The following is a 23,156-nucleotide window of genomic DNA, read 5'->3' on the forward strand; positions in this document are numbered from 1 at the left end:
CTGAAAGTTTTCAGACAGAAAGAATTAGGCAGTCAATCTATTTTTTAAATGCATGTCTAAGCAATCTATTTTTAAAAGCTTTCTGGCGGCGATCATACATGCTCTGTAAGATACAATCGCCCTGAAAAGCACACGGCTCATTTATTCAAGTATTTTTTTTGTAAGTATGTTGTTTTTTCGTTCTCAGTGTTTCGTATGGAGATTGTGGTGCACACGTTGAGTTTTTTTTCTGACGCACTACCGTCACTGACCTAAGGTCAAAACACAAATTTCAATACGCAGTTAAATGTTTTCAGTACATTCAATAAATATCTGATTAATGTCTACTTAACTTTTGCCTTAATTCGGGAACAAAACGCTGTGCACTTATACGAATGCATTTAATAAATCTACGCGGGTTCCATGAATAGGGTTCAATGTAGTAATTAGGAAAAATAGCCTTTATGTTTTAAGCAATAAGTAAATATACAAAGGTATGAAATCGGATACCGCTGAGACGCTCGGGTGGTATTGGTTACAGAAACATTAGTCTAAGCCAAAAGTAATTTACTTGTAGTATATTGCTTTACTGTAACAAGTACTGAAATATGACGAGATGATTTGACTATTATGTTGTTAGGTTAGTCTAGTGTTTCAAATGTATATCAAGGTTTTTAAAGACCTTGAAGGCACCGATTAGTCACTTTACAAGAGGCCAATTTAATCAGAGATTGAAGGAGGTAGGTTGGGAACATAAACCCTCACAGCGCTCATGATTTTATTCCAACACACCTACCTAGACATATTGCTCCATTTGCCATTGCCATAACAATATACCCTCTGCTACTCACTTCACTGATAATATCTGGGTGACCAACCTTTGCTCGGAAAACATATAAAATCTCAAAAATGCGCGATTTCCCAGAGACATGACCTAGCTAGATCGCCCCCGGAAACCCCCATAGAGCAAATTTCATCGAAATCTTAGAGCCGTTTCCGAGATCCCCGAATATATATATATAAATATACAAGATTTGCTCGTTTGAAGGTATTAAATTAGATAAAATACTATCTATATGGTCTTATTACCACCATTTTCCGGTTATTTCTGTACAACGTTCATTGACTGCTTAGTTCCTATAAAGGTGTTATTAATGCTTAGTGTGTTGCATAAACTAGGAATCCTCTAGACTGAGCATAGTAACTCTACCCCCTCTGCCACTTATACGGTAGTTTTACTCCATCTTCGAGTCAATCCTGTGCCGTGATTGGTCCGTGTCTTTGAACGGACCAATCACGGCACTGGATTCGCTCACCTCGTCCCCCCGCACCCCCGTATTTTTGGCAGCATCGGTTTCATGAAATAATTGCTCTAAACTCAGTCTAGAGGATTCCTAGTCTATGGTGTGTTGTCTTACCTATTGCTGTGATAGACGTCCTTGGGGGGCGGCATGGGAGTGGGGATCCTCCTCCCCCCCTTAGTCACACTCATTGTGCTAGCTTGGATTGTCCTCGAGACCTGAAAAGAAATGTCCCAGATTATTCTACCAACACTCTAAATAATACGCTACGGGAATTATTTCTACACCTAAGGTGTTATTAAAATGAAACTTATAGTCACAAAGAGGTTTGGTCAGGTAACGACATAGAATAATAAATATGTACTTATATAAATAAATTATTTTCACAAGTGATCGCTTACATATTTTCTAAACAACGGTACCTATCAAAAAAAGCGGCCAAGTGCGAGTCGGACTCGCCCATGAAGGGTTCCGTATTTAGGCGATTTATGACGTATTAAAAAAAAACTACTTGCTAGATCTCGTTCAAACCAATTTTCGGTGGAAGTTTACATCATATATTTTTTTTACTTTTATCATTCTCTTATTTTAGAAGTTACAGGGGGGGGGGGACACATTTTACCACTTTGGAAGTGTCTCTCGCGCAAACTATTCAGTTTAGAAAAAAATGATATTAGAAACCTCAATATCATTTTTGAAGACCTATCCATAGATACCCCACACGTATGGGTTTGATGAAAAAAAAAATTTTGAGTTTCAGTTCGAAGTATGGGGAACCCCAAAAATTTATTGTTTTTTTTTCTATTTTTGTGTGAAAATCTTAATGCGGTTCACAGAATACATCTACTTACCAAGTTTCAACAGTATAGTTCTTATAGTTTCGGAGAAAAGTGGCTGTGACATACGGACGGACAGACAGACGGACAGACGGACAGACGGACAGACAGACATGACGAATCTATAAGGGTTCCGTTTTTTGCCATTTGGCTACGGAACCCTAATAAACGACAGATGTCTATTATCATGTAATCACTCCATGAATTTTTTCGTTACTCGTACCTACCTACATATATTTGATGCTTGCAAGTAACTTCTTAGATTGACGTTTTAATACTCTATTACTTATTCGATTTTTCGATAGCATTTTTGACAATTTCATAATAAGAGCGGAAAAACTTTGGAAAATATCTAGTTTTTGCTATCTCAGGAACAAAGTACGGCTCCAAGTAGCTTTGAACACCATCACAATGGTCTCCCATTCGCTGTCTTTGCTTTGACGAATCCTGCCACAAGACAAACATATCTCCAACTCCTTTATTCCAAAGTCATCCTTCATCCGCACTAATAAGAATTCAAACAACCGCATTGCTAGATGTAGAAAACAAAGTTACTTTTAACCCTGGACTTCGGAAATTGAACTGTATTACCTTAGTTTAGGGCACATAAGATGCGCGTAAGGGTTACTTGGTATTCATCTCGCTCTCTCTGATTATTAGTCCCGTTGATAGTGGCAAGGATGAGATAACCGAGGCCGGAGTGTTATGGCGAGTTATGTGCTACGAATTACATTGTAGAGGATTTTGAGTAATACTGTGAGATTATTTAAATGTAAGCCAAGTTTGGCCTATCAATCAATCAATTTATTTTGCTATAATAAGGGTTGGTTTACAGGTGTTATTACAATGTTATGTACATTCCTTAATTAGCCATATTCTATAGAATGCAAAATATTCACAATTATTTACATATGTACAAATTCATTGAAAATTGACTAAATAACTAAATAATATTATATACCTAAATAATAAATATTTCTAACATTACATTACAATATTTATAATTTACATTTTATTTTATTTTATTTAAGCCTTTATATTACTATAGCAAAAAATCATTCAATTTATAGAATCTGCGTTCTAACAGCCACTCCCGTATTTTTTTATTAAATTGGCTATCGGGCACTTCTTTGAGCTCTTGTGGTATTTTATTATAAATGTTTACACACATCACCGTACAATTCTTCTTAAATCGGCTTGTTTTTTGTTGTTTGTCCACCACAAGTCGGCTACCGTTTCCTGTGTTCCGTGGATATAAATCACTAGCAGTTTTAAAAAGTGTTCTGTGCTTTCTTACAAATTTAGACACTTCTTCGATATATGTATAAACATGCAAGAGGTAGTATACCCAATTTAAAAAATAAAGGTTGACAAGATTCTAATGGGCTAACCCCACACATAGCACGAATACAACTTTTTTGGGCAACAAAAGCTCTCTGAATGTCACCACTATTGCCCCAAACAATCAAGCCATATCTTAATATAGATTCAACATATCCATAGTAAGCAGCCATAACTGTATTGTGATCTGTAGTTTTTCTTAATCTACGGAGGACATATACAAATCTATTAATTTTATTACACACATTATTTATCTGGTCATTCCAATTTAAATTACTGTCAACAAATATTCCTAAAAATTTTGTAAGGTCATTTTCTTTTAATTTATGTCCGTTATAAAGTATGTCTAAGTGCTGATTAATGTCCTAGAGAGAATAATGTCGATAAAAATTAGGTAACTTAGTAAATCGCAGAAATGTCCGCCTTTCCCCACATACATACATACCTACAATAAAGATAAATATCCACCTACTTTACTGAGACTAAGGTAGTCTAAAAAAACTAATAGGTTTTGTATAAAAACACTTCTCACGTAATTTGTGGAGTTAAGTTGCCTATTATTCGTAACAGTAGCCTATTAGGAAGCATAAAAATTATTAGAAAGCAAGAGCATTTAGCACACACATTTAAAACTTAAAAGACACTAACACACTATATTAACACTTAAAAATTACAAATCACGAAGCCTAAAAAAAGCATGGCTTTTATTTGTTAAAAATATTATTTCTCAAGTACAGAATCATTGACATATAAAATTAAAATTTATAATAGGCCCGATATTTAATATCGGGCCTATTCAGGTCAGTGAGTAGGTAAGGCAAAAACCTGACCCCGTATAATTCATACAAAAGAGCAAACACGGGACGTACCATCAGGTATCTAATATAACGCTACTTAGGTTTGCGGTCTTTCGGTTCGCCGAACTGAATTTTTTATATGAAACAACTAGCCTCCGCCCGCGACTTCGTCCGCTTCGAACTAGTTTAAGATATTATGCTTAGTGGATTTCTACTAGGCATATTTATGTGAAAAAATAGAATGTGCTTTGCCTGTCAGCATCAAAATAACGAACACATACCTATACTTATTGTTTTTACGAATGAGTACCTAACAACATGGACAGTTATGAATTTTTGTCCCATATAGCTGTAAACCTTGCATTAGGTACAATTTAGTTGATGACTTAACGACGACGAAAATAATTTTATCAACCATTTTGCACATAGTACCTACCTACTTAAAGACTTATGTTAAAAGTTTAGTGTATTTTTTCTGTGTTTTCCCTTTCCACATATGTTGGCAAATGAGTGTTTCCAGTTATAGTTTTGTTAATTATCTTAGACTGGTACTCATCCGACGTCTAAAAAAGACGAGGTTCTCAGTGCGATTATTTTTTATTAAGAAAAAACTCAGCTGAACTGCCATGCTTATTGCACGTGGGGACACTTCGGAAACTAAATATGTTTCCAGATCTTGCAGAAAATTCTTGATAAACATACATAAGAGGGCCGGTTACGACACCTCAAAAGTTGCAAGCGGCTAAAAGCTACGGTGTGTTCTTATCATCAGACTGGCCGTGGGCTTGTTTTCCACCGTCGTAGTATACAAATAATGGTAAGATTGCCGCCGCGAAGCAACCGCTCAGCATTCAGCTGAATATGGAAAGATGGTAATCTCATCCCATCGAGATGTGACCCAGCTGCCAGGCTGACCGACTTACGCCTTCTTTATTTACATCTGTTTCAGGCCACAGAAAAAATAATACTACTTACGTACAGAAAATCCACAGCCTAGGAAAAGTGATTTCATAAAATATGCCATTTCCGCCCGAAGCACTTTCTTTTGGCTATAATCATGTATCTAAGATACATTATATATGTCGACCTACACCAATCTGCTTTTCCTACCGGATGAAACTTGTATTTTATGAATGTGTGTGTAATTGTGTTTTCGCACTGATAGCGTTTCTTAACGCTTTAATTATTGTTTTAGGTACTAAACAGTTGTAACACTGTATAAGTATATATTATTAAGCATAATGAGTTCCGGTCAAATCACTTATTAAAACATATAAAAACTCGAAAATGCGCGTTTTCCCAGAGATAAGACCTAGCTAGGTCGATTTTTCGCCCCCAAAAACCCCCATATAGTAAATTTCATCGAAATCGTTAGAGCCGTTTCCGAGATCCCCGAAATATATATATATATATATATATATATATATATATATAAATAAATAAATAAATAAACAAGAATTGCTCGTTTAAAGGTATTAGATATAAGAAGTATCTCAAAGGAGTGTTGCAAAATTAGGTAAATGTAAAATTACCACAAGTAATGCATCCAGATTTGCAACCCTCGTATAAAGTGTTAATATAATAAATGATTAGACTAGACAAGAAGACATCGCCATAATGATTATAAGACTGAAGAGTATCATAGCTGGCACTGAGTGATCCTCTGTTATGCATCGGTTAACGTGAAGAGGGCTCGTGCCCTCATGGCAGCCCTTGGCACGCGTGCGATTGCATAAACGCCAACTATTTCATAAATTTTAAAGGTTTTCATTAACATTTCATTCCTAATTGGATTTCTAGTTGAGTTTGTCTACAGAAACGATGATAAAGACTTTAAGTACGAGAACTCTTGAGAACTACATCTAATAGCATTTTTATTTATTTTACTTATGACAGTACGTCTCTTAGGTAGTGTGTGTCAACGTTCTACAAAGCTAAGAGTAGCCGAGTCTCTTTCGGTTTTAAACGAGTAACATTTATGTACTATGCACTAAATATATGGTCTGTGCGGAAAGAGAAGAGTCGTAGAATGTATGGGCTCCCCTACATTTCACGACTCTTCTCTTTCCGCACAGACTCCATATATAATATTAATATATAGTATTAACCCTGATACAACTAAAATATCCAGAGTTCAAAACTTGTTAACATTCCGCTCGCTATTCAGAACTTTTATGGTAGAAAATTAACAGGATATCCAATTAATACTCCAATATCCCAACAATCCCGTTGAAACTAAAAAAAAAACACAGCCAATTTTACAATAAAGCTTTTTAAAGGCATTCCAATATCCCGCTTAAATGCAATCCGAAGTCTCAATTGTATTCAATGCAATTGCATCTAATTCCTTCGATATCTGTCCCAGCGGGGAAAAGGACAATAAGGGCCCGATTCGGATTTTGAACTAGACATCTATTATTTTATAGATATTTATATGTATTAGACATCACCAAGATACGACAACGGTATTTTTAAGATCTAGCCTGTCAAATTTGACATTTCCGCGATTCTGGAGATACTCTTGAACGATTTCCACAACGTCTAAAACGTCTCGTTATGTATTTTTAGATCTCAAAACGATTTTGAAACGATCTTAATACGATAATTTAACGTAAAAGTGACATTGGTTGAGCTTCAAAAGATATCTAGTTGAAATCTAAACTACCACGTATCTAGTACATATCTTATCGTTCTCTTCTATAGAACGGATCTTGTCTTCCGAATACCGCGGTAAATTGTCGATGCTTCACGGTAATGAAGGCAAGGAGTTGGAAAGTAGAATGGATATTGGCATGAAATATAAAAGTAATCTATTTTTTTTAAGATTTATGAGCCATGGAGGTTGGGATGACCTTTGACCATGCGGACTATTTGTCAGTAAAAAAAACTTGTTTTGAGTTTTTGTAATTTATAGTATCGTCAATAAATAATATCATAATATGTAAGTAAATCAATTTCTTAGCCTTACGACGAGCTTGTCACTAAAATGGCACTGACATAGCGTGTGCATAACATACTGCGAGCGAGATATTTAGAAAATAAAGTAATTTCGCAGACGTTAGGAAATATGCCAGTGTCACTTATCAGTTCAGTGACAAGCTCGTGGTAGCCGTACTAGTAAACCCCTTGTTTAAACCAATTATTCATGATCACACGCTTTCGTTCACTTTCTTTCGGATACCAGTTATCGTTAAGCGTAAATATTATTGAGTCTTTGCCGTTTTGATATTAACATGTATTACAGAATTATTCAATTGGCTATTATAATTTTAATAAACTCCAGATACTTGCAAAATGAAAATATTTAACGCTTACGGGAGCCATACAACACACATTACACACACACGGGGGCTACATTTAATTAAACAAAGCTACGCGTAATGCAGCTCTTGCAAATAATCCCCCTCTATTTATTTAGAGACGTCAATACGCATCCGCTATTGATGTTTGCTTTAAAATCAACATAGAATTCCCGACAAATGCGATCAATGTAAATATGACATACATGGCTCTCCGACATCAACTTATGTGTATCAATTCGATAGTCGCACCCATTTTTGATAAAAAAAGAGCTATGAAAATATTCTAACATTGACAGATGTTTGGGCAAATTACAACTTAGTTTTTGAGCAATTATACTGTATATACTAATAAAATACACGTTAGGAATAACATAATATATGTAAAATTACCTGACGTAACAAATATTTTAATGCAAAGCATTCTAACCGAAACTGTTACCGATTTATTTATCATTTGTTTGGTCTTTAAAGTAAAAAACATGTCCAAAACATTGCGAAAAACATCTTGGGGATTATGAACATGTTTAAGAAATATTTTTATTTACTTTGTTTCAATCCCGCCCAACTTTAAAATGCGTTTGAAGTAAAGCTCCACTGATCAGTAAATACAGTCAAGTCCGTCGACACAACGCTTTTAAAAAACGAACCCACGCAAACTCGGGACATAATATAAATACATTTTAAATAAACATTTTTACCCTGTTTATTTCAGCGGCTTTTCAAAGTAACCTGCGGTTCGTTGACTCGCCTGTTATTCTTGCACCTCGGTAGTCGGTCAGGGGTGTAAACTCTGAGGGCGCTGGCTGCTTGTTTATGGGATGCGCTTGCGTCTAGCGCCGAGTGATTACGGGGAAATAACTAACTTTGTTGTTAAGACTGTTAATAGTCAAGCCGAAAACCCACAGCGGAGTACATACAACTACGCACGAATGCTAACCCTGAGACCAGACCCTTGAAAGAATTAAAACATAATATCATATAATTATGCCATTGTATAATGGAGGGTATACATTTTATTTTCTTATAACATTAAAAGGCATTGAATTTCTTGTATATACTGTATAAATTTCCTTTGTGTAGTTTGCCAAAAGGATTACAAACATATTATTTCCGGTCAATAGGCAGGTAAGCTAGGAACCCACTCACACACTCAGCTAGCTAGCTCAGCTAGGAATCTTCACATATGTAAATTTTGATACATCCACTCACAATTTTGGTAAAATATACTTCTAAAAATATTAAAGGTACTCTTGTTAGAGAAAAACGTCAGTCCCACGCGATTGGTCATTAAAATTTCATGCATGCAACAGACGAAAAGCGGCGCACACTGAATTTTCACGTTCCGTCAAAAGGGAATAAAAAATAATCCTGTAAAACCCGCTGCCCGACATTTGTGGCACGACTGGTTGAACGTCTAGCTAGAGTGAAATAAAAATGTTATAAGTATCAGATATTCTATCAGATTTTGTGTGCCTTTTGGTTTCGTTGTAGTCAGTGGAAACGATTGGTGTGGCGTAAAGCCAGTGGACTGTAGTTTTTTAAGTTAGTTCATTCGACACTATACTGCTTTATCTGATGGTAGAAGGGCTTACCGGTATTTGTGGTCTGCAGGTGGCAGAGGCCTCTGCGGGTGGATGGATTGCTCGCTGGTGGCTTCCTCGTTATTTTAAGGCACTGCACACTGTTTTCTGGTATATTTCGCGAATTCAGATATTCTTTCTGTTGCGATGTTCTGATGACACTGACACCGTTAGTTATTACTTTTTAGACCATTGCGAATGTGTCGCCGGCCAGTAGCCTCGCTACCTCAAATAAATCAGTATAGCAGTAGGTTGAATACTAAACACCCCCCACCGAAAGCACTATGTGGCTTTCTCATAATATGAAAAAGAGAGAACAGAACTTGCGCATGTATAGGCGCGAAAATAAAATAAAATATATGCAATTAATGCGATAAAAGAAGGGGATTTAGTGAGTATAAGGCAGAGGACACAGTTTATTAACAGGTCTCAAAAAGGAATTGTTAGCTCTTGTGCGCAGAGTAACCTTGCGCACAATGCCGTCTAAACCGGGATGTTTTTATTGGACAATTGCAAGTGGCCAACTGCAAGGAGAAACTCGGTCGTCCTTGACTAACACTAAGTCTCCTACATTAATATTGGGAGGCGAGGTGAACCATTTTGACCTTTGCTGTAAGGTATGTAAATAATCTTGGCTCCATTTCTTCCAAAACAGTTGAGAGCAATTTTGCAAATATTGCCAACGTGATAGATGATTTACAGGTACAGACTGCAAATCATACTCTGGTACAGCTGTCAGACTCTTGCCTATCAAGAAGTGTCCAGGAGTTAGGACTTAGGACATTAAACTCATGAGGATTATCACTAGCTGGCAGAGCGCATAATGGCCGTGAATTCATTATGGCTTCAATTTTACAGAAAATTGTTGTCAGCTCCTCAAAAGTCAAGGCTTTGTCACCGACAGCACGCACAAGATGGTATTTCGCAATACCAACGCAACTCTCCCATAAACCACCCATGTGAGGGGCGCTAGGAGGATTGAACTGCCAGTTAATCAAGCGCTGAGCGCAGCCGTTAAAAATATCCTGTTGAGTGCTCTTGTCAGACATGAATTTCTGAACATCAGCAAGATGTTTACTGGCTGCTGTGAAATTCGTCCCGCAATCGGAATAAAAACATGCCGAAAGACCGCGACGGGATACGAATCTGTCTAGAGTAGCCAAAAAGCAATCGGCAGATAGAGAGGAGAGCGTTTCCAAATGCACGGCTTTAGTTGAAAAGCAAACGAAGACCGCTAAATAAGCCTTCTCTATCTTGGCATTGCGCCGTAAGCTTTCCTTTATATAAAAGGGTCCGGCCAGGTCCACACCTACATGCTCAAACACCTTATTAGGTAACAGACGAGTTGATGGAAGGTCACCCATTTTAGGCTGCAGCAGAGTGGGTCTACATTTGTAGCAGCTCTTGCACTTTGAATGAATGGAACGAATTAGGCTACGAGCCGACAAGATCCAATATCTCTGGTTGAGAATATTCTGCAAGGTCTGCGGACCTGTGTGTAAATATTTCTTATGAAAATATTCAACCAAGAGCTTTGTAAACCTACTTTGCTTCGGCAACAATATAGGATGCTTCGCATTGTAAGGCAAGTCAGAGTGCGGGATACGACCCCCCACCCTGAGGAAGCCTCGATCGTCAAGAAAGGGTGCAAGCTTCCTTAACGAAGGGATGTACGTTACGCCCTTTTTCAAAGTTTCAATTTGCTCTTTGAAATAAGCTGCTTGTACTAATTTGATCAAGCAATCATGGGCTTGATTCAAGTCTTTTGTCGTTAAAACTTGGTCGCAAATCGAAACGTCACCACGGAATCGTCGCAGTAAACGTAAGATCCAGGCGATGCTTCTTTGCATTCTAGAATAAGAAGAGAACTGGAAGCAAACACGATCAACGAATTCCAGTTTACCTTCTTCTCCCGTTTGTTGAGATAGTAAATTAAATGTATTTGTATTTAATTTCATCTCTGGGATTTGTGTTTCACATTTGTTTATGAAAGTGGAAACAGGCCAATTCTCACAATCGTCATACATCCAGGCAGGCCCTTCAAACCACTGAGTGTTACCAGCCATGAACTGCGACGGAGAAACACCTCGCGAGGCGACGTCTGCCATGTTGTTTTCGCTGTTCACATGACGCCACGCATGAGGAGGTATTGACTCTGTTATTTGTGTAACACGGTTACACACAAATGTTTTTAATTTATAAGCGTCAGTTTGTAGCCACGCCAAGACAATAGACGAATCTGTCAAAGCTGTGATTTTTGTCACATTAACCCGAATTAAGCATTCACACGCGTACTTCATTAGTTTTGCAAGAAGTGCTGCGGCCATAAGTTCCATTTTCGGGATAGTCTGAACTTTGACAGGTGCTACCTTTGACCTTGCCATCAACAATCTGCACTTAACGTTAGACTGATGTCGTGAGATGACGTAGATGCAGGCGGCGTACCCACGAGAAGACGCGTCGCTAAATCCAACAAGTTCGCATTCAGTTACATTTGGAAGCAAGATATGCCGTTGAATCTGCAACTCGGATAGTCGGGGTAGTTCGTCAATGAACGTCAACCACTGCTCGCATACGTCTTGAGGAAGTGGATCATCCCAACCGAGACCCACCTTCCAAAGGTCCTGAAGAATGCACTTTGCAACAAATGTGCATGGAGCAATGTATCCAACAGGATCATAAATTGACGCAAGAGTCTTCAGTACAGATCGCTTAGTATTGACGGTATCTTGTTTGTTCAATGAGAAGCTGAACGCGTCAAACACCGGAGACCATTTCAAGCCTAAAAGCTTAATTGAAACGTCATCCCTGTCCTTTTGAAAAGTGACAGTAGTTTCACGATGTTCGGCCGGGACGCGCTCAAACAACTGTTCAGAGTTGCTCGACCACTTCTTAAGCACAAGTCCTCCGCACTGTAGCATATTAATCAACTCGTCCTGTAATGCACATGCCTGAGAGAAGGTGGCGCATGACCACAGGATATCATCCATATAGATGCCTTGACGTACAACTTCAGCAGCAGAAGGGAAACGTTCGCCTTCATCACTGGCTAATTGTAGTAAAGTGCGTATGGCCAGAAATGGACTCGAACTCACGCCATATGTGATTGTTTTCAACTCATAGACTTTTATCGGCTCGTCAACTGACGACCGATATAAAATATGTTGATATTTTCGGTCAGATTCGCGCACAAGGATTGCACGATACATTTTGCAAATATCACTTGCGAAACAGTATTCGAATAATCGAAAATTTGTTATAATGGCTCCTATATCACGGTATAGGTTTGGTCCCGTCAACTGGGTGTCATTAAGAGAGACGTTTGTAGACGTTTTCGCACTAGCATCAAAGACTACGCGCAACGGCGTAGATGTGCTGCTTGGCCTTAAAATACTGTGATGTGGTACAAGATATTTGCTCGGCTCGCTACCAGTATACAATTCCATGTGGTCTAGTTTCTCATACTCCAACATGAAGTCATTGTAAGCTTGCTGCAGCACTGGTGAGCGCGCGAGTTTGCGCTCTGTTGCCAGCAGTCGTCGCTTGGCAGCAGCGCGAGAGTCTCCGAGTATCGGCGCATCAGGAACAAAAGGCAGCGGCACGATATACCTCCCCCCCTCATCACGGGAGTGATCACGCACGTAAATATCTTCAGCCAGCTGATCTTGTGGGCTGAGTACAGGTTTGCACGGCAATTCCTCTAGTTCCCAGAAGTCACGCAGCGTTTTGTCCAAAGTCTTCTCTAGAGAAATCGTCAGATGGAAACTCTGTGTTGGTGTTTCGGTGTCGTTACTGTCGTTGTATAATCTTCCGCTAACGACGTACCCAAAAATGGTTTCAATAACCTTTGGAATGTTCGGCTTGACAGTAGTAGGCTTGTCCATAATCAATTCGGACACGACGCCATTGTCCAGTAGAATATCCACCGATGACTTCTCGAAAAACAACGGGTCAGCCAATTCAAAATTCTTGTATTCTTCCACAACTTCTGGCGGAAACGAAACATTTGGCATTTCAGATGACACTTTCTCCACGACGACCATCTCCACCTGGAAACTCGGAACGTCCAATTTACACGGCTTCAAGTCGCACGTCACCATGCCAAAGTTTTTGACAAGTTCACCTCCAAGTCCTGATACTGTGTAAGGACATTTGTTGCGAGGTAAGCCCAAACGTTGAGCACAATTCAAAGTAATAAATGAGCTTTGCGCTCCAGAATCAAGAACAGCACGGCAGTTCTGATGTTGTCCGGTGATGTCAACCACTAGAGTCCTCGTAGTCCCCAACACTACACCGTAAGAACCTGAATTTTCACTCACGGAGTGAAGATTCTCAGTTCCAGTTGGAGCGGGCGTCACACTCACGGAGCGCGGCGGCGAAGGCCCCGCTGCATGCACGGCAGCGCGGGGCGTCTGCAGGGTCGGCACGGCCGGAGCCTGCAGAACACTTGCATCCCGATGTAGCAAATAATGATGAGGCTGAGAGCAAACTCCACAAGTCATATTGCTCTTACAACTTGACGCTTCGTGACCACTTTTCAAGCAGTTGCTGCATATCTTCAAGGCGTTGACACGGTCAATCCTATCTTGAATCAACAGTTTACGAAACTGTTCGCAACGATAAATCAGATGATTTGAGTTGCAATGCACGCAAGTCAGTTTGTTTTGGTACGAATTATTTTGAGTATCATTATTACGCGAAACAGTTAATCCAACCTTTTGCGAAGACGAGGTCGCGTTCGAATATTTGAAACTGGCAGGTTTATGAGTCGGTTGTGTGAAGTTGACAGGTGACTTCACTTTGACTTGTTGATGGTTTATAGTCCGGGAGCTAGTACTAGGAAAAGTATGTTCCAACACTTTTATTTGTTTGTTCACAAAATTTATTAATTCCGCGAAAGTCAGTAATTCATTTTGATCGCGGCTTTCTTCAAACAATTTCCGAGAATGACTGTCTAGCCCGCGAAGTGCCAGATGGCAGAATAGATAGTCGTCCAAGTTCTCAATCTGCAAGGCGTGAATAGCTTTCAAGGAATGGTCAAAAGTCTCCACGAATGAGGTTAAATTCGCTGCACTGTCTTTTGTCAAAGGTGAAAAATTCAGCATTTTATCCAGATACCTGCCGGTCAACGCTCTGACATCTTGGTACTTATCAAGTAAGCTTTTCCAAACTACAGGATAGTTGTAAGACGTGATCGGAAGACTCTTGATAATATTCAGTGCTGGGCCTTTGACACAAGACAGCAGATAATGAAATTTATCTATGTTCTCGAACTTGCGACTGTGAACCAAAGACACAAATGTATCATGAAATGTGGCCCAATTCTCCACCTGACCATCAAATTCAAACAAAGTCAGCTTCGGTAAATGTGGCCTAGCGAAACAATCATCCTTGGTTTCAGTGAAATTATTTTTGGTTGGCTCCTGGACTATACGGTTGCAGTTCAAAGCTATCTTTTTACAAGCAAAATATAAATCGTCGAAACTTTCTAACGAGCTTGTTGAAGGTTTAGCTTTGGGGTTTGCCTGCATCTCCAGCATGATAATCTCCATGACAATCTTTTCGAAGTCGCAACGTGCGTCATCGAGTTCCGAAAACTGTACCATGTAATCTTGCACCGAGTCTAGACTATCCAATTTAACAGTTTTGGATACATCATAAGCCTTTTGTAATTTGTTAAACAAATATTCTTTTTTGAGTGTCAACGTATTTATTTGCAATAACAATTGCACCTCGCCTTCCGCCATTGTTTGTCACGGACAAAAATGTATGACGAATTGGATATTTTATTGAAATAAATATCAGTAAAATCGTAGAAATAAATAGGAAACAGCGAGATAATATGCGGATACGATCCGCAAGGGAAACGCAACGGTTAGCCTATAGAAGTAGGTATAGAAGATAGGATTTTGGGGAAAAAATAAATCTGGGAGGGTTCGAAATTTGGGAAATTTAAGAATCCGGCTCGAAGGACCAGAAAATGTGGCGTAAAGCCAGTGGACTGTAGTTTTTTAAGTTAGTTCATTCGACACTATACTGCTTTATCTGATGGTAGAAGGGCTTACCGGTATTTGTGGTCTGCAGGTGGCAGAGGCCTCTGCGGGTGGATGGATTGCTCGCTGGTGGCTTCCTCGTTATTTTAAGGCACTGCACACTGTTTTCTGGTATATTTCGCGAATTCAGATATTCTTTCTGTTGCGATGTTCTGATGACACTGACACCGTTAGTTATTACTTTTTAGACCATTGCGAATGTGTCGCCGGCCAGTAGCCTCGCTACCTCAAATAAATCAGTATAGCAGTAGGTTGAATACTAAACAATTGGTGTACCTTACTATTATATAGTCAGCCGAAGTAACATCATATATAAGACAAGTAAGACAGCACGCATGCACGCAAAGTATAATAAACGGTTTAAAAGCTCTATTAATAAGGTATTTTCAGATTTAGTTTTAGAATCCCGTCATCGGAACAGGACTAACTTATGACAATAGGGTCCAACTCTGAAACAAAAACAAGAATGTTTTGAATCGGTCCAGCCGTCTTCGAGAAATTACGGAAATAACATAACATAACAAAAATAAAAATTATTACTATACTTTTTGAATTTATATAAAATTATACACTCAGAAATTGACTCTGCTGCACTATTATCATCCATTACCTTTAACACACCTAGATTTAGAGGTCGTAACACTAAACTTTTCGCACTTAGAGTGTACAAAAACAACACTTCATTCTATAATCCAATTACAAGAATGTGCCGCCAATATAACGATTTAACAGCCGGTGATCATCGCGGTAGGGGCATTGATATTTTTGACCCTCACATCGCTAGGTTTAGGAAGTGCTTGGCTGGCGTAAATATTTTTCACTGTAGCTATAATATGGTGTTAATTAGTTTGTAATATTTCCGCTAAATTGTAAAACATGATGTGTACACTTGTTTTGGATCTCGTGCTAGATTTAAGCCATAATGTACAATTGTATTACCCATGATATTGTACGATGTCTGTTTAGTGTACCTAACAAAGTAAAAAAAAATAAAAAAAAATACGATTTCGACGAATTTAGAACATACATTTTATTGAAATCGGATAAAAACAACCTCTCATAATTATAGTTAGTTATACGTATAGAAAAGCACAGCAGTTTCGTTTTATTTGAAAAACGAAGACATAAGATACGAATGAAGTATTTCGCTACAAAAGTTATATCGCTTCTTGTGACATTGATGTAACGTTTTTTGGGTAAACTTTTATGAACGTAGATCATTCAAAGACTGAAATAAACAATACTTATAAATATTTCCTTTGAATACCTAGTTACATTGTTGAAATAAATACGAGTAGATGATAATAGCTTATCTGTCCCATACTTGCGGCAAAGATTTAAATACATCATTAATTTAAAATACTACTTGTTATTTCTTTGATACATACCAATAATACCCACTAGTTGTTAAGCTCAAGTAAAAAATCAATCAGCCTTAAACCCCCAACAATAGATACACCCCAACTCATTAGGAGGGTGATAAAAAATTCAATATTCGATTCAACGGCAAGTAGTCCAATCTAAAGTTTCTTTGTTTACCGAGTGGGGTGTGCGATTTTTTCCCCAAAGTTCAACTCTTCACATCCCTTGTGATTGACGTGTTAACACGCCGTGCGTTGGTGGCGGCTTACATGCCATGGCTCAGCTTTATCACGGTAGAGCATTCCGTCTGCTTTTCACGTATTTAATTTCTGAAAACAGCTGTCAATTTGCAACTTGAAGAACCTAATTGAGCTGTGTTATTGACGGGCAGCCGGACGGAGGGATGGATGGACGAAAAAACGGATGGACACATTGAACATGATTAAACTATAAGGGTTACGTTTTTGCCAGTTTGGTTACAGAACCCTAAAAATAGGAAATTTTGGTTTTTAGCTTAAAAACATACCTTATTATCATAGTCGTTTCATTCATTTAGGTAAAGCCTTTTCTTGTACTTTCTTGGCGTTCTGCTTTAAAAATGGTCCTTAATACTGTCTCAAGGGCTCGCTCGCCATATAAACGTACTCTAAAGCATTGTTTCCACTTTTCAATGCACCTATTGTGACCGCCGAGAAGACGAGATGTTGTGGGGTACGATCTAATGGTGCATGGTGGATAGTAGGGCTTACGTACGTTCATACGAATAGGTACCTACTGTACCTACATGACCTATGTACTTGTACTATCATACGTATAGTCCCCATAGGAAGTCGCTGTAAACTTTTTTAGGGCAGTAACAGGTAATAATGGATTTTTAACCAAAGGATGAAAATGAAAGTCACCCAAGATATTTTGGCGCTCGAACGGAGTGAGACCGCCAATAGTTCAAGTCAGATAGATGCCATTCACCCGAGTTAAACACTCTATTTTATATTTCGAATACCTACGAACAAAAAATTATACAACTGATACACTTAAAACAGAATTTTCATTGCTAATTGTTAAAAAATAATTCATAACATGCCCTAGGGCCAAAAATGCTTCCCTATATACGCTTCGTAGATAAACTAAATAAGCTTTAAAAATAAAAAGGTTTAAACACTTTGAACGTGACAATTCAACGTGGTCTCTAGTACTTTGATATTTTCTCCCGGCCACATCTTTTTCACGTATTTTTTAATTAGTTAATTATGTTATACAACATCTGCCTATATAATACAAGTATTGATTCGATGGAATATGAGTTCCAGAGGCTCTATTGGAGCATATTTTATTAATAATAGTATTTACCAAAACAGAAATGAATCACGTTTATCATTTATAGTCAATATATTAAAACAAAATTTATTAACAAAGCAGACAAGAGCAAAATTTTGTAGTTAGATCTACGTGGATGTAGGTACTCAGTTAATAACTTTTGTAATACATTTAACTATTGTTAATTGGACGCGGTGCATGGCCCACGTGACCCTTCATTATATATGTTCGTGTAAAATGGAATTAAGTTCGTGAAAATGCTCAAACAGTCTGAAACTACTCGAGTACGTATAAATAAAATGAACAAGGTTCCGAATATTAGTATACAACGCCAAAAACAATACAAGAAAAAATAAAAAATGTACCTCTTCGTTAAATCTTGCTTAGTCTAAAAATACTTAGGTACCTACTTAAATATTTAGATTTGTACTTTCCATAAGTTGATTGTACCCAACTCTTTATTTTGACACGATGTTAAACTCTGAACCCTGTATAACAAACATTAACATGGTTTCCACATTTTATTGTTACCGCAAAGTTTGATGCCGCGTAAATTATAAAAGTTAAGCTCATTTTTGTAACTGCTTTATTCTTTGCGAAATATTTGCGTAATATTTTTTCCATTCTCTTATAAAATAGGTCTCGAATGCTTCAAGTAGTAATTTCTATAACGTCATCACTTTAGATATACCTATTTAATTACAATTTGATATTTTATACATTAGATTACTTATATTTAATAATCGTAATCAATATCGTCATGTCTGTTGGCTTTAAATTATATACTTATGTGTTGCTACTTACTACTTTACATAAAATCAAAAAGGAAATACTTATGTATTTTATATATAAGAAATAGGATAGGCATGATGGTAGGACACCTGATACGGCATGACAAGTTTTTCCTGAACATCTTGGAAGGCAGGATTGAAAAGACAAGAGAAGGGAAACCTAGAATAACTTATCTTAGCCAAATAAAAAATTATACGTCGTATGAGGAAATGATTGGCACAAGGAAGAAATGATTGGCGATTACTCCACCGACAAGAGCAAAGCTCTTAAGTTATTATGATCATGATGTATTTTACGCAAACTGTACCGTATATTAAACCTGCAGCAGTTAAAGCTAAAATAAAGTCCAAAACTCAAGCTTCCCGTTCCAAACAACTATTTGCCACCTGAAGTCCTAAGTTTAACACATGCACTCTTAAGAGGAAAGTGAACGACCGCTTCGCCATACTAGCGTAGTCCTTGTTTTTTAAACATTTCGATGTATATTTCATTGGCCTTAGCGTCTAACTAAATTGTAGACGATTTATGGTGTTAAACCGGAGAGACATCCCATTTCACCGCCTGGGATGGAATTAAAGAAACGCAGGGATGATGTATATTTACCATAGTTATATACCCTTTCGTTGGGTAATTTTTGACTTTTTAAGTTCTATAAGAGTTGTAAGCAAAAAAGCAAAATGGGGAGTACGTTTGTATGCATGGAGAAGCGGTTAACCACTATCCTCTTAACTGTTAAGGCACAACTCGCCAAGACATAAAACCGGAGAACAACTTGTCGCTGCGCGCCATAAAAGTAATTCGTTTCAGTTCCAAAGCATATTTATAAAATACACTCTGCCTACGTTTAACGGCTTGTGGACTTCAGGACAATTTTGGTACCTACTGGTTTACACTTAATAAAAACAAATGGATTTTTATGTACATAGTCAACATTAAAAGTATAAAATCATGTAGGTAGGTACAGTCACCTATAATAAGGTTACAAAATGAAGGCCGCAAAAATGTGTTAAATATGTGATCTTGTTTGTAGCGCAATAAGAGCGTGTTACATACTTTTGTGGCCTTTGTTGTGGTAACATTTAGGGCAGCGTGCAACATATTTTAAGGTAAATAAGTACCTACCTCTATCAGTCCTAACCTAAGCGTAATCGACGTGACGTAACTTTGGTTACGTCACGTCGATTCATCATCAAGTAATCAAAATAACACTTATATTCATATTAATTAAAAATAACAATTAGATAACCTAAAGATAAATACCTTAAAATGAAGAACATAAACATTTCCCCGCCCGTTACCAAAGCATGTAACTCCAGTTTTATAACTTTCATTACAGAAGCAGTGAATTTCCCTTTCAAGAGTTACTGCCAACCTACAAACTGAGAAATTCCAAGAAATTCGTTAGCAACCTTTATTGCTGTTTCCATCGTCTGATGCTACGTTTAGTTTCATCTACACTTCACTACTCCATACTTTATACCTAATATTATAAATGCGAAAATAACTCTGTCTGTCTGTTACCTACAACTTCACGCTTGAACTGCTAAACCGATTTGATGACATTTCGTATGGAGATATTTTGACTTCTGGGGTAGGATATAAATCATAATAGGGAAAAGTTTTCATCCCAGAAACCATCTGAAAGGGGATGAAAAGGGAGGTAGAGGTGGAATTTATAATGGAAGTAGTATAACATAATTACATTGTAAACAATCTATGTAAACATAGGTAGGTGTGTGAAGTTTCAGCTAAATTGAATAATGAGAAGTGGATCTACTTTACCTTGCATGATTTAGACAACAACGGGACAGGTGAAACAAAACAAAAGCTTGTATGAAACAAAATAACTGCCAGCCTGCTAACAACCTACCTACATATCTATTTAAATGGTTATTATTCTTCAACAACTTATGTTATTCTATATTCTTTTCTATCGTATATTAGTAGTGAAGCCATTTCACTAAGCCTCACCCATAACTTAAGACCAATAGTAACCGTTACGGTTAGGTGCTCTTTATAGGAATTTCGTTATGTTGGTTAAAAAGGGACCCGTTCTACATTTGAGTGCATCTAGAATTAAAAACTGTACAGTCGACGTCAAAGATATATTTACAATTGAAAGTTACAAAAATATCTTTACATTAAAATAAGTTGCCATGTAATGTGACAAGTACTTGTTTACGTGATATATTATAGTTTTATATTTTCACACAATGTGCCCAAAATATGTTTACACTATTTAATCCGTGTAGTTTGCCCCTTTTTATGACGTATGTTCGTTTACATGACAAGTTACAGAATAATATTTACTCTTAATGTACGAAATTAAATTGCATGTAAAGATCTAATGTAATATTTACAATCAACCATACATAAACAGTTTTATACCTCCTGCTACATAAATATCTTTACAAACATTTGAAAGCTGCATTCTAATTTCAAATAATGACAATCGTCGAAAAGAGTACCATACTGTCAAATGGTCTGTTTGTCTCGTTCGTTTAGATGACGTCAATGCTATGTCGAGTATGTAATTCCGATGTTTACATTTAAACCATTTTCAGTATTTTTGATTTTCAGGGTTTCGTACCCAAAGGTTAAAACCGACCCAATTACTAAACCTCTACTGTCCGTTCGTCTGTCTGTCTGTCACCAGACTGCATCTATCTCACAAATAGTTAAAACTTTCAGACCATGTATTTCTGTGCCGTTAAGTTTAATAACAAATACTAAAATCAGAATAAAATAAATATTTAAGTGGAGCTCCCATACAACAAACGTGATTTTTTGCCAATTGTACAGAACCCTTAATGGACGAATCCGACTCGCCCTTGGCCGGTTATTTTGTAAATGCATAGATACTGAAGAATTATAAGTTAACCCTTTTCGGCGCCATGTCAAACGCAAAAGCTAATATGAATATTCTTAATATGAATTAATAAAAATAAGTGAGAAGGTAAAGACAATTATAGCAAGGAGGTTTCATAAATAAAAAGTAGGCCAGAATGAAATAGATGAATTATAAAGAAATTAGTAAATAAACAGGTGAATTGTGTAAATATGTTTTTGTAGCAGAATGCGTAAAAGTTTTTATGCATCATGAAACGTAAAAACAGAAATGTTGCTCTTGACGTGTATCACGTTTGACACATTGGGTGTAAATATTATTCTGTAACTTGTCATGTAAATGAACATACGTCAGAAAAAGGGGCAAACTACATGGATTAAATAGTGTAAACATATTTTGGGCACATTGTGTGAAAATATAAAACTGTAATATATCACGTAAACAAGTACTTGTCACATTACATGGCAACTTATTTTAATGTAAAGATTTTTTTGTAACTTTCAATTGTAAATATATCTTTGACGTCGACTGTACCAGCAGTGCATGTTGAAGATCCAAGAATCCAATGAGTCCAGTTGCTTTATTGAAGCCACTTATAATATTATTTTTTAAATAATAAACGGTCCTTGCAATGTGGTACCTAACATTTTAATCGTGCAAACGAATTGGGGATCCAAACTGGTAATTCAAGTGCTTAATAATTGATTAATTACAGCGTCTGCCGTTGGCGTGACAAATGTCATTGTTTTGGCTCGCCCAGACAACTGAGACACGGGTACTCATAGTAATGCGAGTAATAATTCTTGTATGTGTGGTACTTATTGATTTTTTCCAGAATTTTTTGGCCAGTTCTTTTAAATATTTTTTCTACTCCAGCACTTAAATGTGTCAATTAAATGACTGACAGTGATATCTAAAGCAATGTCATAGGCTCATAAGATGACTGCTAGCAGTCATCTTATGAGTATAATACAACTGCTTTATTTTTTTTAAAGATACAAGTTCCGATCATCTTGATTGAAAGAGGTATGTTTTCATTTACAATAATAACTCTTTTTTTTTTAAATAATAACTCAATTTTTTTTAAATAATAACTCTTTTTTTTTAATAATAACTCTTTTTTTTTAATTTTTTTTTTGCTGCAGCTGTCATAGAAAAAGTAATGTATGCAACAGCTCATAATTGGTTCTTAAAATTCTCGGGTCTTTTTTTACAAAACTCGACTACGTCTCGTTTTGTAACTTCGACCCTTGAATTTTAAGAACCCTTATTATATCACTGTTGCATAAACTACTATAGACTACAAAATGCATATCCTACCTATATTCCATAAACGCCTTAAAACTCTTAAAAGACATTACGGCAAAACTCCAAACAAAAATAACCTCCCGCAAACGCACGGTTTACGTAATCGAATACATTCCGTTAAGTCTGAAACTTGTTATTCTTATAACTTCTTCTTTGGAACTTACAGATGCCGGGCCCAAGCGAAATACATAACAGTTATTTCGCTCTTTGTTCTTAGAAAACTGTTAAAAGACTTCTCGCAGCGTACATGAAATACCTATTTTAAAATCGTTCTTGTATTATATTTAATATTAACTTGTATCCGGTTAGACTTTGGTTACAATTTTGGGTGCATGTTTTT

The 23,156-nt window shown here is 37.1% G+C and overlaps 2 protein-coding genes across 3 annotated transcripts in view; both read right to left on the reverse strand.

Moving 5' to 3' along the window:
* The window catches only part of LOC134650365 (kinesin-like protein CG14535), a 317,841-nt gene extending 316,274 nt beyond the window's left edge, over positions 1–1,567 (reverse strand). For both annotated transcript variants that reach the window (XM_063505326.1, XM_063505321.1), the window contains exon 1: positions 1,398–1,567. In XM_063505326.1, the coding sequence (XP_063361396.1) occupies positions 1,398–1,471 (74 nt within the window). In that variant the 5' untranslated portion in view covers positions 1,472–1,567. The remainder of the gene's footprint in view (positions 1–1,397) is intronic.
* Positions 1,568–9,852: 8,285 nt separating this feature from the next.
* Positions 9,853–14,241, reverse strand: LOC134648648 (uncharacterized). The gene has a single exon (XM_063503176.1). It carries the CDS (start codon positions 14,239–14,241, stop codon positions 9,853–9,855), a length of 4,389 nt encoding a protein of 1,462 aa, XP_063359246.1.
* Between the last annotated feature and the right edge of the window lie 8,915 nt (positions 14,242–23,156).

Source organism: Cydia amplana, chromosome 1, assembly GCF_948474715.1.
Source record: "Cydia amplana chromosome 1, ilCydAmpl1.1, whole genome shotgun sequence".
Classification (NCBI taxonomy): Eukaryota; Metazoa; Arthropoda; class Insecta; order Lepidoptera; family Tortricidae; genus Cydia; species Cydia amplana.

Coding starts and splice junctions, on each gene's coding strand:
- LOC134648648 (XM_063503176.1), bottom strand. CDS start 14,241: ATGCTGAATTTTTCACCTTTGACAAAAGACAGTGCAGCGAATTTAACC.